Source organism: Lissotriton vulgaris, chromosome 4_1 (assembly GCF_964263255.1).
Source record: "Lissotriton vulgaris chromosome 4_1, aLisVul1.2, whole genome shotgun sequence".
Taxonomy (NCBI): domain Eukaryota; kingdom Metazoa; phylum Chordata; class Amphibia; order Caudata; family Salamandridae; genus Lissotriton; species Lissotriton vulgaris.
Genome location: NC_141691.1, coordinates 238,672,179 through 238,689,230, shown reverse-complemented (window position 1 = coordinate 238,689,230; position 17,052 = coordinate 238,672,179). Strand labels below are relative to the sequence as shown.

At 43.8% G+C, this 17,052-nt stretch overlaps 1 protein-coding gene across 3 annotated transcripts in view; it reads right to left on the bottom strand.

Moving 5' to 3' along the window:
• The window catches only part of RADX (RPA1 related single stranded DNA binding protein, X-linked), a 228,033-nt gene that overhangs the window by 126,917 nt on the left and 84,064 nt on the right, over positions 1-17,052 (bottom strand). For all 3 annotated transcript variants that reach the window (XM_086918577.1, XM_086918578.1, XM_086918576.1), the window contains one exon: positions 12,623-12,790. In XM_086918577.1, the coding sequence (XP_086774703.1) occupies positions 12,623-12,790 (168 nt within the window). The remainder of the gene's footprint in view (positions 1-12,622; positions 12,791-17,052) is intronic.

Here is a 17,052-nt window from a genome sequence, read left to right as displayed (position 1 = left end):
CATGGGGATTTTAAAGGTACCCAGGGTTTATTGATTTCCGTGGAGGGGACCCAGAAATAAGCAAAAATACAGGTAAATGTTTTTTATGGGAAATAAGTGCTGCAGAAGAAAGCGTCTGTTTTTTCCCTGCAAATGGTGTCAACAAAGGGTTTGTGGTGCGGAAATCACCATTTTCACAGCTTTCAGGGACTGACAGACTTTTGTCAGAAAACCAATTATTTATTTTTTTTACACAGTTTTAGTAATTTTACTAGGACATAGCCTATTTTTTTTTTTTGCTTTCAACCTCCTTCCTGTTAATGGTAGAAATGAGCATGAAAGCAAAATGGATCCTGGAAAGCTATACATTTCAGAAAATTAGACTAAATTCTGAATTCAGCAAGGGGGCATTTGTGTAGATTCTTCAAGGTTATTTTATAGAAACAAACAGCCATTTGTGCCAACGTTTTCACCTGTAACTTCTACCAAGTACGACACATTTTTTAAAGCAATATACCATTACATCCGCTGGACCCTTCTGGTTGTAGGGATATATAGGACTTGTAGGTTCACCAAGAACCAGAGGAACCCAGAGCCAATAACTGAGCAGCGTCTTGCAATGGTTTTATATTGTGCACCAAGTATATAGCAATTCTTTTGGGAACATAAAAACAGTGTATTTACGAAATGGGAACAAAATATAGAGTTTATAAACAGTAGCTATTTGCACATCTCCGAAAATTTGAGTACCCATACTAGCATGTGAATTATAGGAACGTTTTCAAAGTGACTACCTTTTTACACATTGTCCTACATTTGGAAGGCAGAAATGCATCGAAAGTCAACAGGAAATAACAGTTGCTACAATTCTGTGTTCCCCAAGTCTCCCGATACAAAATGGTACCTCACTTGTGTGGCTTGGCCTAGTGCCCGCGACAGGAAACAGCCAAAAACGCAAAGTGGACACTCCACATTTGTACAGTGATAACAGACCCTTTTTTGGCAAAGTGCCTAGTTGTGGTTTTTGAACCCTAGCTCAGCCGGCACCTAGGGAAACCTAGCAAACCTATATATTTTTTTAAACTAGACACCCAGGGGAATCTAGGATGGGGTGACTTGAGTGGCTCCCACGAGGTTCTGTTACACAGAATCCCTTGCAAACTTCTTTTTTTATTTTTTTATTTATTTTTGCATAATACATGAGACAATCGGAATGAATCACTTAAACATGAAAAAATGTATAATTGCAGCCATTCAAATCAGTATCCGCAATCAATATCTTGGACCATCAGACCAAATTAAGAATAACAGGACCTACATAATACAAAGAACATGCTGCATGACCTGACTGGGCAGAATTTTTTTTTCGGTAATTACAATTACAATGTGGAGCGAAAAAAGTGAAACATTGAAAACCAAGGAAAAAGACACAAGAAATACGAGCAATTTGGATAGATAAATAAACATGAGCGGGATTTACATTTCAGGCTCTAAGTACCGCCTCACACCCCCCATATTTGTTCACCAAGCTTTCTCTTACGATGACCCTACAGGGCATATAAACTGTACTGCAGATTATATACTGTGAAAAAACGTGCCCTCCACATTTCAAAAGAGGGCGGTTCCTGCTGCAACCAGAAGTATGCAATGCTAAGTCTATATACAGCAGTGGCTAAAAATATTAAATTAACATGTTGTCTTGGTATGCCGGTCTCCGCTGATCCCATTTCTACCCCTAAAAGAATCAGCGTGGCTGTTAATTGGAGTGGGGTCCCAACAATGTCTGATAAACATTTCTCCACCTGCGTTAATAACAGTGCCAACAATGAACAGCCAAAGAAAACATGAAGATCATCTGCAGATGGATATCCACAGCAGAAACATTTACCAATTACATCCCCCGACTAGTTTGAAACCTTGTCTGGTGTATAACAAATTAAAAAGTGACTTGAAATGCTGCGCTGATAACTTTGCCGAGAGGAACACATTTTTAGCCATTTTCAGAGAAATTTCAATCTGTATATCATGCCTACCTAATTTGGTCCCCCATTTAGCATTTTGTTGTTCAACATCATTAGCCTTCGTACTTAACATATGACCATGTAACACCTACCCTTGCAGTTTTCATGATATCTTCTATCAAATAATTAGCTTGGAAAATGCCTCCACTATTCACCAAATGATTCCGAATTTGTAAATACTTAGCAAAATGCTCCCTAGGGAGCTGGTACTGTTCCCTCAATTGTTCAAAAGATTTCAGACAACCTTCGCTATACAAATCCCCCACCATCCTTCTACCTTTCCCCCTCCACTAATAAACCACCCGATCCCATAAATCCACTGGCAAAAATTGAGGATACCAAAGGAGTATACCAAGAAATTTTCCCAAAGCAAAACATATTCCTTACAACCCGCCAAACTTTATATGCTTCCGCCAAAGTCTTAAATCTCATGCGCTTATAATAACTCCACTCGAGGTACAAAATCAAACAATTTCTCGCTTTCACCCCCAAAAGCATCTGATATATAGATGGACATTCCGCAATATCCAAGGGGGAGCCCCTGTTAACAAAAAGTTCATACCTTGTAACATACAAGCATAATAATACAGCGCAAAGTCTGGTACCGACCAGCCACCTAATATTCTTGGAAAAATCATGTATCGTACAGCCCTACGGACCTTGCCACCAGACCACAAAGCTCATACAGATAGTTTGGAGCTGTGTCAGGCTTGCCGTAGGGATTTCTAGAGGAACACATCTAAAAAAATTAAGTATTTTCCGGAGTATCATAATTTTTAATAAACTGCATCTCCCCACTAGGGAGAGATGCAGACATTCCGCCTGATCTAGTTGTTTCTTTACCCCCGAAAGAAGACCCTCCCAGTTAGATTTGACCAGGGCGGTTGTAGAGACCCTTAACTTAATCCCCAAATAGGTAACCTCCTGGCATACCCTTGGGTCAAAATACTTCGGCATATTGGCACATAACAGCTGGGTCTTGCAGCATTCAACTTATAGCCAGAGACCAGGCCAAATTTTGAGGCTAGATGTTCAATCTCCTGCATCGCTGTAATTGGACACGGTGTAATGACTGCAACATCGTCCGCATAGTTGAGGACCTTAAACTGATAAGGTTGTATCGCCACAGGTTGTATCCTAGTGCTAACTGCCAACATTCTTAAAAACGGCTCGACATAAAATGAAAATAAGAGGGGGGAACAAGGGCAACCTTGCCTGGTACCCCTTTGTATTTGAACCACCTCCGACACGAGTCCCATGGTGCTAATGCGGGCTACAGGTTGACAATACAGTGTCTGCAAAGATGTTATAAACTCTCGCCCAAAACCCCGGCGCCTCATGACATCCCACAAAAAGCACCATGCGACCCGGTCGAAAGCCTTCTCTGCATCTAACAAGATTAAACATAATGGCTCCCGGTTTACATTAACATAATCAAACAAAGTTATCACACGACGAACATGCAGCGATGGTAATCTTCCCGCACCGGACTGGTGCGTCCCGCAAAAGAAGGATGCGACGGCTCTGGCAGCGGCAACAGGCGCTGTGGCGATCTCTGCCTTCGTAGCGGCGGGAATTTCCTCGCCCTGTCGGGGATGCGCTCCGCAAGCGAGCGATGCGACAAAACTTGAAGAAAGTCTTTAAAAGCTTGGTTTCCAGCTCCCCAACACAGGTACAACTTCCAGAGGCACCACACATGGGCCACGCACTCCAGGAAGGCAGAACTCTCTCAGTAGAGTGGAGGGAAGCTGGGGGTGAAATCCTTTTGTTCCTGGGACTTCGGAACAGGGAGCCAGCACTTCTCAGGCCCCTTGGAGATTCCTACAAGCAAGGGGACACAACACACAGCAAAGTCCTTTCTCTCCTTGCCGGCAAAGCAACAGCAGGTCAGTCCAGCAGAGCAACAGCAGGACAGTCTTCCTCTTCAGTTTCAGCTTTCTCCTTGACAGAGGTTCCTTCGTGATTCCAGGAGGATCTAATTTTCTGTAGTCAGGGGTCCTGTACTTATACCCCTAAAAGTCTTTGTTCCCTTTGTGCAGGAGGGCTCTGAGCCCAGTCTGAACCAGTTCTGGGTGTTCCTTGAGCACTTTGTTTTCCTGGCTTCTCCTTTCCTTTCAGAGTGAGGGGCAGGATCGTCAGCCACCCAGCAGGAGGTGGAGCCAGCATTGTGGAAGGCAGGCACAGCCCTATTCAGGCCCAGGTGCTATCTCCTCCCACCACTCAAGTTGCAAATGCAGTCATTCAGCCTAGGGCTGACTCAGCCAGCCTCCTGGGGAATCCTCAGCCCATGTCACTCTCAAACCAGACAGTCAATTCACAAACAGGCCAAGGCACACAGAAAGGACAGACAAGAGAACAGCAACTTTCTAAAAGTGCTATTCTCACACACAGGAGTTGAAAACCACCTTTCCTAAAAGATGTGTCATTAAATTCTGTGTTCAGGGATACCAGACTTTTATGTCCTATCTTGCTCGTATAGGAAGATATGCTGGTAGCCACTGTAGCCAGCATCCCTCATGATAGCCTATGGAGAAAGATAGCCTTGCAGTAGTGAAAAACGAAAATGGCTGTAATTCACTACCAGAGCATGTCACCTGCACAAGTACATGCTCTACCTTTCACATACACTGTACCCTGCCCAAGGGGGTACCTGGGGCCTTCCATAGGGCTGGCTAATGTGCACAGAAAGGGAAGGGTTAGGCCAGGTCAGTGGGGACACTGACCAGGAGGACATGGCAGTTCACAGACTGCACACAGGCACTGCGGTGGCAGGCCTGAGACACCATTTTAGGGATACTCATGTGGGTGGCACAATCAGTGCTGCAGGCCCACTAGTAGCATTTGACATCACCAGCCCTGGCACACTCAGTGCACTTTACTAGGGACTTCTTGGTGATACAAATATGCCAATCATGTATATCCAATCACAATAACAATTTACACAGGGAGCACTTACACTCTGTCACTGATCAGCAGTGGCAGAGTGTCCCAAGTATCTAAACCAGCAAAGCATCAAAAATACAGGAGGTAGAGGCAAAAAGATAGGGGGAAACCACGCCAAGGATGCCAGGTCTAACACCCCCCATGGAGCGATTCCGGCAAGAGACAGCGGTCTGGCGCAACTTACCACTGACACTGCTAGAAAAGGCAGCGCGGTTTAAAATGATGGCGTTCCCACGCTTTTTATATGATTTGGAGAATACTCATTTTAGAGTACTTCTGAGCTACTTCAAAACGATAGCAACAGAAGTCTCCGGTCTATTTTGAGGAAATAAACCAGCGCGCATTGCACAAGATAAAATGGTAAGGAGCTGGTATGATGGCGGAATAGCCCTTCCAAATATACAGTTGTACTATTGGGCAGCTCAATTGAAAGTGGTGAATTGCTGGATACATGACCCCCAGACACACCCGGCGTTCCGGGCAGATAGGCAAGGACTGGGAGATGAAGGGGTAATGTCAGTGCTTTATAATACACGCAGATCCAAACTATTGATAGGGCCAACAGCACACACAGCATATGGTATGCGGCACATGGCTAGCTGGGGTGGCGGGGGGGGGGGGTCATCACGCAAATGACACCACTCTGCGATTCGCAACGGCTTGGGCGACTCAGAAACAGTAAAGGATTTAGCAAATGGGATGCGATAGGCATATCGGTGGTAGGTGATCTCTGGAAAAAGGGCGAAATGGTCTCGTTTGAACACTTACGGGCCCAGTACGAGCTGGCATTCTCAGAAATTTTCAGATACATACAGATCAAACATGCATTGAAGGCAGTTTTACCCTGGAAGCTACTCCTCTGGAAGATAGATCTATCGACAGAGTAAATGCAAAAAAGGGCCACCGCCCTCACCTATCGTAAGTTGGTTAACAATTTACCTGACCCCATGGTAACACTTAGGCAAAAATGGTACAAGGATTTGGGGGACTTCGATGACTCAGATTGGCAGGGGGCACTATCGTCCCCTCGTGAGGTTGGGATACCGTCAAGATTAAGGCTGATACAACTCAAAATACTTCACCGAACATATTATACTAGAATGACCCTCTACAAAATAGGGACAGCTTCACACCAGTTTTGTCTGCGAGATTGTGGGGAAGAGGGTACTTTTTATCATACTATATGGGAGTGCCCGAAGATTATGGCTTATTAGGTCAAGGTAATGAGGGCTGTATCGCAAACTGTGGAGGTGTCACTGATTCCAAAGCCAAAGAGATGCTTACTAAATATGTGGGAGTCAAATGATCTGAGTTATCCTGCGCAGGAAATATTGCGAGGAGGTGGGGTTCAGGAGAGTCACCTACACTGCAAGAATGGTGTAAAGACATGGATGAAGCCATGGTGGCGGAAAGGGCGGTGTATGTACACCGGGGGTGCCTTCAAAAATAGGGAAGAGTCTGGGGAGACTGGAACAAATTCAGAGGGTATATTTGCGAACCACCAAGAGAACCACCAGGCGTGGAGACTGAGCAGTTGTCAGATTGAAGGGGGAGGAATGTAATTGTTGAATTGTTCCTGGGATCGTTTGTGCTGCCACGGGTAGTAATGATGTAAGTGCTGTTACAGCTCAATGTGCCAAAGATTATTGAACAATATGAACCGTATGTAATTTTATGATGCCCTACGTTTATAATAAAAAAACATTTTTTTTTAAAGTGCATACATGACCGGTTTATCCTAAAGGACATGACAACGGCTTTTGTGTATACCTCAGGGAACCACTACTCTTATTGTACATGAAGAATTGGGCATGTCATATTTGTCAGACCTGTTATCTTTTCGCCCCCTATCCTATTGGCTTAAAGTATGGTTAAGTAACAGGACTGCTTTACACAAAGAAATCCTAAGGAATCGCCTGGCCCTGGACCGTGCTCACCATATTTCCCGGTTTAAATAATCACTGAAAGTATTTATGAGATTAGGAAGAGTGGCTCTCTTTAGCAATCCGGACATAATCAGAAGGTAAGACCTGCTTTGGGCCAAGGAGTCCTTTTCTAGACTGTGGCGGTAGTAAGGGAAGAATGCGATCTAAGGAAGCCCAGTTTACGTAGATTTATCATCTTAAAAACTGTAGTATCTTCTAGGGCTTCATAGCTGGTATGACTATTTTTTACTGACTAGATTTAGCTTCGATCTATTCCATCTTCTTCTTGCTGATCCACGAGTGAGTAACAAAGGCGAGACCATGTTGCCCTGCGGCTGCAACAGCAAGTCTCCATAGGACATGTGTCATTTTTTTTAATGTTTTGTAGCAATTACTAGGTGCCAAGAAAGACTCATTTAATTCCAATAAAAAAAAAAGAATATTTTAAACAAGTGGGTCCTGCTTTTAACTTATTATCAATGCTTTCATGGACCACTGTATGGCATGTTCTTAGCTTTTTAAATGCCACAGTAACGCTCAAATCGTGCTGTGATTAAGTAATATGGGTGGCGCATGATTGGGCGCAAAGTTTTTTTGTATCTTTTTAATTTGTATCATCTGCATTTTTATTATGTGTATTCTTGGGCACCCTGTAATCTTGAGTTATATTGTTTTTCTGACAAAGGCCGAATAAAGTATTGATGTTGTTATCTGGCATTGGATCATTTTTGGAGTCACACTCAAATTTAACACAGCATTTTCTGCGACTATTGGTAACCCAGATGCTGTCATATGTCAAAAAAATGAAGGACAAGCTTAACATACTCAAAAATATTGACTTTGATTCCATTACTGATTGTCTTCTAACACTAGATGCAGAGGCCTTGTATACGAGCATCCCGCAGGAAGCCACCCGCAAGGTACTTGAAACATTACTGAAAGAAATACAATGGAATTCCAAACACCTATTAATTTCATACTAGACTGCACACACATGGCCCTTACCAGGATTTATTCATAATCAGAGGTTCAATACTTCTAGCAGACACGCAGGACATCGATTGGCAGCACATTCTCCCCAAACATAGCGTGTCTCTATGTTCATGATTTCGAATCTAAGCATATTTACAACACCAATTCATACATTCCCAATAAATATTGACAATATCCTGATTATATGGCGAGGCAATAAATCACATGTTCTCAAATTTGCATAACAGTCACACTCTCAGGATCATTTTCTTTGATTTACCATTACGATAAACAGAAAAACAATCACATTCCTGGATCTAAAAATCTGGGCACATGAAAATCTCACAACTGAGGTATACTACAAATTTAAAGACTGTAATAACTTGCTAAGAGACAACAGCTTCCACCCAAAGTCACTCAAGGACATTCTAGCAGTAGGGCAGTTTCTAAGAATGAGCAAAACTGCACTGCCAAAAATGATTATTATCTACTTGCTGACTTTCCAACCAAAAAACTAAAGGCTAAGAGCTACCAGTCAATCTGTTCGAAAAAATAAAAAAGAAGGCTCGCAATAATCTGAGGCAATCCATGTTGCAATCATTCGAAAAACTAAAGAATGAATGTCTCATTTGTGTCGCTACATATGAGACACATTCTGATCAGATGAGGAAAAGGGGCTCCAAACATTGGAAGATTGGGACTTCGGGTCCCATAAATCTTCAAAAAACAATTCTCTTCTTCAAACGGGGAAACGCTCTGGAGAAATGTTAGTACATACCAGACACAAGCCCACTGGCAGCAAAACATACCTACTATTCGGTCACTGCGGAACTTGACCCCTGTGATAGGCCATTACCCATGCGGCAATTGCAACATTTTTCCTTTACCCAAACCAGTATAAGAACTAGACCTGGCTCAACGAACACCTTAAGCCCTGAGACGACAACACTAACTGTGACACAACCAGCATGGTCTATGTCCTCATCTGCCCCTGTGGCCTTAAATACATAGGCATGAGCACCAGAAAGATTCGCACCAGAATCAATGAGCACAGAAGCAACTCCAGGGGCACGAAAACAGTTCCCAAACTGATGCACCATTATTGGTCCATGGGACATTGAGGATGATTTACCGTGGTTTATAATTAGCAAACTACCATCACATGCATGCAAAAAAAAAAAAAGGTGTTTACTTACGTACAACGATGGATCTACAATGCTACAACTGGTCTAAATGACGCGATTTCTCAATCACAGCGGGAGGGAAAACAAAGCGAAGTCTGTGAATTCCTCAAAAACATCTCTCTCACCCTCCACCAGTTAGTGGAAAACATAAATAGGGCAGTATTTCTCCACTTGACATGTGCTCAGTTCTGTAAGAAAATACCCTCATAATAGTGTAATAATCTTGAGGAAAGTCAAGACCCCATTGTTATATGTTATTTCTTTTTATGCGTTATTTTTCCATTTTGCTGAGTTTTTTACAAGGTCCATACTGTTTTAACACATATCTCACACTCAATTTGGTTTTAACCACAGGACATTCAGATTGAATGGGCCTACATTGTAAATCCAGACTTAACATTGCATTTTTGCAGGCCTGTCCCAAGAAATGTTTCTTGTTGCCCCATACTGCGTCCTTAACACAAGTCACTGGTAAGGTAAATTTATTGCACAGTTAATTAAAACTCACAATTTAAAATGCATAAAAATTGGTTATCAAACTTTTAAAATTATTTGCGTAGTACATATTGTCGATGAGTCAGTTAATGTGCTTAGTTTGGATCATGGGCTCAGAGTTGCTCAGGGCAGTGACTGGCTATTGCACATTTACATCTTTTTGTCCTTAACACAAGTCCTGTCCTTCCAGTTACATCGTATGCCATTGAAATGTAATTTCACATGAAGCCCGCGGTGGCGTCCCCGTGACGCGTCATTTGATAGCGCTGCGAACCGACCCAATCACCTGCTTTCTTCCCCTTCATCAGAGCAGTCGGCACAAACTCTAATTGTTCATCAGCAATCTGTTGCGGGAAGCTGTCGATTTTAACGACATACATCGAACTTAACGAAGTAAGTGATTTGAGGGCATGAGCCCTGCACCTATTATCAGTCTGAGACATTGTGACTGTGATTTGAGCCACAAGTCATGCATGCCCAATACATTTGGTATGTGGCACCTCCGCTCCCTGCACCAATTATTACTCTGTGGCATTTTGGTGGAAGGGGTCTCTTGGGGGTGGGGGAGGGGGTGGCTCAATCCCCATACAGACTGGCATCTTGACTAGAGGGCACGCTTTGGGGAGCCAGCTCAATGACTTCTTAGATGATTGTTAAGTATTATGGAGCGAATCCAACATTTGGCTTACTAGCGTTTGCAAACATGGAATGGTATATAACTAACAAGTGCTTCTCCAGTATATGTGAGCCCATGCGAATCACAATATCCACATTTGGAGTGCATTTCATGAAAGCATAGTAAAAGCGTTCAGCCTCCCAGGACTTCCTGATTTCCTACAAGACCTTGCATGACAAGATAGCCATATTTAACAGATACTAGCCCCAGTGTGCCGTTACCAAACATAAGGCAATGTAACAAACTAAGTTATGCCCCTACCAATGAAGTGTGTGACTACAGAAGGGTGCAATCCTGCCAGGTCTGCATGACCCCTGTGCCACCCGAATATAGTGTAAAAAGTGTGTGCGTTTCGGCATGTTTTGTAAATTGCTGTTGGTGTATGCACGTGTGTCGTTCTGCAGTTGTTTGACGTGCCTCACTTTATAGCTTATTGTGTATATTACAGCAACAAAACTATACATAAATAAAGACCGTTTCTTTTAATACCAGTCTGATATAGAAATGGGGCTTTTTGCCTGTAGGTGGCTGCTATTGATGCGCCCACCCCCCCACCAACGTTTTTTCCCATTTTGAATATAATATTACTGGTAGTGCCATTCAGAGTCCTGTACCTATTAACTTTTGGTGCGTCCATTATAGTTTTAGGTTTTCTGAAGTAAAGTATCCTTACTCAAGAGGAGAGATGTAGGCCTCATACATATGCATGTCATAACTGCTTAGACGGGCTTTAAAGGCAGACCAAAACACGTTCGATATTAAAGGGTAATTGAGACATTGATACTTAATAATAACCCCACTCTCTGTTTTTATTCATGTCTAGGGTACCCACCTATTAAAGGAAATTTCCTGTGGTATGCCACAAGACATTTTTATCTCTTATTGTCTGGATCCCTATCACAAATCCAGCCATGGTTTATATAAGAATTACTATATTTTTGGTTGAACCTGCCATGGTTGTACCATACCAGGCTGTGAATAGGTGCAGATGATGAAGCATGCCAATATTAAGTGGGTGAGGCGTCTACTCCAAAATCTTTGGATTTTCCCCAGGACCTTCTTTTCTGGCAAATACATCCGAGTTGCCCTTTTGTGTAAGTGCTTTAACCTCTTCCGTGCTCGTGACGGAACCACTCCGTCACGAGCCACGGATGCGCTGTGCTGGTGATGGAGTGGTTCAGTCACTGCCCACGCTGCAGGAATTCCGGGTCTGCGCGGGCGTTCTATTGAGCCGGTGGGGCGGGGCCGGGACGGAACCACTCCGCCACAAGCACAGCGCGCCCGTGGCTCGTGAGGGTGTGGTTCCGTCACGAGCATGGCGGCGCCGCGCGGACCCCCTCCCCCCAGCGCCGTGGCGAAATTACCGCCGCGGCCAAGGGGTTAAAACTTAGGCAGTGAGTCACACTGAAATCCGCTCATCTATACCACAAGCCGGACAAGGGAAAATTATGCATATGATACAACACAGTTGTGAAAGGACCAAAAATATAGCCCACGATTCGGATTAAACTAAGGGGAAATAAACAGAAAATTGCAGGTTAACCCCTTCGATGCTCATGACAGAACGGTTCCGTCATCAGCATCGGCTGAGCTGTGCTGATGACGGAACCGTTCCGTCATGACTCCGCCCGCGCAAGGCGGAGTCAGCATGGGCGGGGAATTCGCGCCGCACGGATGCGGTTAAGATATTCAGTGGAGGGGGTGAGGGGGGGAGGGAAGTACATTAGTTAAACTGAATTACATGTTGCCCTCTTCAACACTCAAGAAACAGAGATACTGCCAACGGCATCAACTAAGCCCCAAAAGTTTTAGATTACAGGCTCAGCAAGGATACTGCACAGGAACCTGTTGATGACTTCTCTGCAATGGGAGGCCTGAACAGGACGTTTACAGCTGTGGGAAATTAACCTATTTTTCCAAAAGCACAAACTAAACAATAAGCACGAATGATGGAACATCAACATCAAAGTCAGGCTTTGATGATGCTATAATAGATGGAAAAATAGATCTAGATACGTGGGGCTGTATTCGATTAATCAAAGCCATTTGAAAATGCATCAGTATTTACTCAGTTGGTGGTTCTTAGCTCTCAATCTGTCAAGTATGTATATAAAGCCAGACGCTTGCTAGATTTGTATTTCCTAAAATTGCTGTATATCCAGTTCTGCATTTTGACATGGTTTCAAAAATTCAAATTTTAGTACAACATGACTTGCCATTAAAAAAGTATGACAACATAATGACAATATATCCATTAAAAATATTTGGAAAACAAACAAAACGGAAGGTTCGTTTAGCATAAAAAGGTTATACCAACAGATTAAAGATTATAATCTTGAGGAGTTAACGGAGTCACTAGCAATGTTGCATTTCATGAAGTAAACATTTAGGGTAAATACAAAGACAGAATTAGCGTTAACAGCACACCTTTGCTGTCTTTACGATACAGTGAAAAAGTATCAGGAGCCAGTGGAAAGTGGCAATATCCTCCTATGGAGCTTTTCTCCAGCAGCTCTGCTTCGGTCTGTGTTTTAGTCCACCGGATAAAGCGTTTAACCTTCTCGTCTGTAATGTAAGGCTGGCCTCTGTGAAATCCTGCCAGAAAAAATAAGCAGTTATGAAAAGGAGAATTTAGTGATGTGTGTGTTTTAAATCGAACACAGTATATATCTTATTGAACAAAGAAGCATAGAGAAGTCGAACAACGGGGTAAAGAAAGGTGTGCAACTGAAATCCTATCCATATTATCACTAGATTACACTAGACTGGGTTTTTCTCACAATCGGAAAAAACTACCATATACAGGACACAGGGATACAAATCACGATATGAAACTTGAACTGAGGAAACAATATTCACATTTTACCCATGGCCATCAGGCTGTTTGCTGCAATGAGCATCTAATAGCAACAGTCAGTTTTTGAGACGCTCGAGATGGGGTAGGTCGCCGGTACATTGTCCCCAAGACTGTCATGCTAAAGTATAGCGTGTCTCCATCGCTCACTCAAGGAGGCATACAGATTACCCATATTGGGTCAGCGTTTTTGGCATCTATTCTAAAAGGTACATCATCTTTGGGTGCTTAGTGTTTGAATTCCGTATAGTTTACCATTTAGTCCCAAACACTTTGTAGATTAGGTTCACTCGGACCTGACGAACTGTCCATTGATCTTTACTGACTCTACGACGGCAAAAAACATGTAGATGTTTTTAACTCTTTTGCAACCAGGGATCATGGTCTCCACAGGTGGCCACCACAGTTTTAGTTGAACAATAAAACTCGTAGAATAAAAGCCGCCTTAGAAAATTGCTTAGGCTATTTTTAAATCACTATTCACTTACATCTACATATCCTCCAATCAACACCCAGGGAACTACACCTGCATTTCACAGACAGCATTAGAACAAATGATCTCGATAAAGAGCACCCTTGAAGGTGCCCGACGGGCATTGCAACGCCAGCCTGACGAGGAGCAAGCCTGATGATGAAGCCTGATACTCATCTGGGTGTGTGAGGGCCCTAGTTGAATGAATAAAATTGGTTTTATATAGCGCACTTCTACCCTGAGGCCTCGTGGCGCTAGGACCGGACAAACAGAGGATATAGCATGTTAATGGATGGTAGTGAAAAGATAAGTTCTAATAACTCTACGAAAGATCTGTAGATTGGATTCCCTACGAAGAGTAGGGGGCAGGGAGTTCCAGAAGATGGAGGCATTACAAGAAAAGGAACGTCCACCCCGTCTGGATCTCCGTACTTTCCTCGTAGTGGCGAGTAAGGCTGCGCTGGAACGCAAGCTTCTAGAGAGTTGGTAGGGGGTAAACAGAGGGTGGATAATGGCAGGACCAGTTTTCCAAATGGCTCTATGGGCCAGGCACATGGCCTTAAATCGTATTCTGGATTTAATTGGCAACCAGTGAAGTTTCTTCAGTGAAGGAGTCGCTGATTGTCTCCGAGGGATCTCAAGGAGTAAGCGTGCCGCACAGTTCTGGGTCACTTGCAGTTTTTTGATGGAGGCTAACAGGGCGCCCGGATACAAGGCGTTCCCGTAGTCTAGGATGAACAGGATGAGGGCTTGCACCATAATCCTTCGCGCCTGAAAGGGGAGTAGAGGGAGGATTTTCCTCAACATCCTCATCAGGCCAAAGCAGGTAGCAGAGAGTTTGGTGGCTTGGTGATTAAAACAAAGGGTACTGTCAAGCCATATTTCTAAGCTCTTGATGTGGTGCTTTGGGGCTGGCATAGTGCCAAGACAGGCCGGCCACGAAAAAGCCAGGGTGGGTGAGGGAGACTTGCCCAGAAATATTAGTTCTGTCTTGTCCCCATTTAGCTTAAGGTGAGATAGTGCCATCCATTCGGCTCCCGCTTCTAGGCAGGTACCCAGAGTGCACGATGACCCCTCAGGGTGGTTTAGCGCCACCACCAATTGGGTGTCATCTGCGTAGGTGATGATTTGTATGCCGAATGGAAGCACTCTCTCAGCCAACGGCGCCACATAGGTGTTAAAAAGCGTGGGGCTCCGGGATGATTCCCGAGGAACCCCACAGCTAGGAGGCTATCGGTTTGAGGTGGCAGCACCCTCAGAGACCTGGAAAAATCGGTCTTTTAGAAAGGACTGAAGCCAGGTGATAGCCAGGCCTGTCACACCCAGGTGTTTTAGTCGCAAGAGCAGGATGTTGTGATCCACAGTGTTGATGGCGGCACTGAGGTCCAGCTAAATAATTGCTGCTGTGCCACCTTGATCCAGAAGTCTCCGTGCTTCTTCTGTCACTGCCAAGAGAGCCGTCTCTGTCCCGAGCTTGGGACGGAATCCTGTCTGGGAGTCATGGAGCAAGTTGTTGGACTCTAGGTAGTAAACTAGGGTGGAATTAATGTGTCTCTCAATCAGCTTGCTCAGCCAGGGAAGGAGGGAGATGGGGGGATAATTGGCCATGTTGGAGGTGTCCAGGTTAGTTGTTTTCAGCAGGGCTCTGACCTGGGCACATTTCCATGCCGGTGGCACCTTTTCCAAAGTGATGGAGGCATTAGGAGCATTCAGGATTACTGGACGGATTATATCAGTAACTAGAGTGATATAATGCGGAGAAGCGGGGCCCGTGGGCGAGCCCGATGTAACCCTTGAGATTAGATGTTCAACAAACCCTCATCTAGCAGAGGAAACTCTGCTAGAGAGCACTGTGGATCAGGATGGGAACTCGCAGTGCGAAAGGTTACAGACTCATTCTGGCATGGCACAAAGGATTGAGGTATTAGTTGAATTTTTTTGGTGGAAGTATTCCGCCTGATTGTTACAGCTAGCTTGTGCATCTTCTGGGTTGGGGAGTTTTTGCTGTGTAATAATGAGGGATTCGGCAATCCAGATTATCTCCTTAGGTGAATTCGCGGCCGCACTAATCCTGTCCTCATAAAATAAGGATTGCGCGGTTTTGATTTCGGCCTTGTAATTTCCAATTGCCTCTCTATAAACATTTTTCCTTTCAACTTCTAGGTTCTGTCCCCAGCTCCTTCAAGTTTCCTAGAAGTTTGTTTGAGTTCCTAGTTTGGGGGAAAACCATAGTGCCTATGTTTGTTTCGATTTCTTATAGGAGAGTTTCTTTGGGAGTAGTGAGTCTAGAGACGTATGTATCCAGAGATTAAAATTGCTGTTAGCCTTTTCAGGGTCTGGGTCAGTAATGTGGGTAGTGGTAGTTAACAATGTGGACCACTGACTGACAGAGAGATTGGACCATTTCCTTTCCAGCAGTGGAGCAGCGCTCTGCGCAAAAGAGGAGACTGTGGTTTCCCATACCAGGGGAACTAGTAAGTGATCAGCCCACAGGAGAGAAGTAGGGGGTGTTCCAAAAGGAATCATCTCCCTTCTTTTAGTTCCTATGTTTCCTACCAGATACCTTTCCTCTTAGGAACTGCATACCTTTAATTGCTACCATCTAAGAGCAAAGCTAGGAAAGGAAGGCAACTTGACAGGAAAAAGGGTCCGGAAATTGGGGCCGGAAATTGGGGCCAGGGGCTCAAAAATACGAATAGAAATCTATTTTGTTAAGAGTGAAATTGTCGTATGATCAGTAGTGTGAGAAATTCACCATTTCTTTTTTTAAATTAAACATTTCTGGAATATTATGCTAACCATAAACCAGCCAAAAATTGCACAAGATTGAAACAGCAATGGCTCAGGTTCTATTCATTCACACCACCTATGTGATCCTGCGATAGGAATTTTCCCCGAATGGACAGAAAATTATGAAATGTGTTGTAATGGTATAATTTCACGTATTTCGTCCAACAGGTGTAACGGAAAATGCCAGACATTACGCTACATTTTAATGGCGTACCTACAATTTAGCCCAGGCCTACTTGTGATGCCAAAAATATGCACTTGTGCTCTTATTCATGAGTCTACCTACGGTTTAAAAAATGCTATTAATTCAGACATTGGTTTCTGGCTTCACTGGGAACATGGTTCAACATGCCCTGACTCAGAACTGTTCTCTTTCCTGAATTAGTGGAGGAGAGTTCTAATAGTGTCTTGAGTTACTCTTCTCTCAAAGTGTGTCTTACAACTTATACTTTTCAAATATCATCTTTGTACAGCGATCATGCGGTTTAACTTAACCCTTTCGATGCGGATGACGAGCTCAGCTCGTCATCACCCACGGGTGTCGTGTGCTGATGACGAGCTGAGCTCGTCATGACACCAGCAAATTGGCAACAGCGCAAAAATCACCGCAGCAGCGATGCGGTTAAACCAGTTTTCAAGTTCTGCTCTAGGAAAACCTGAACCACGTGTTCTTTGCAGTCTCGTATTTTAATTGGCAAAATTAAGATGCGCATCCTGCTGAACTCTTCTTAAGTGATCCTA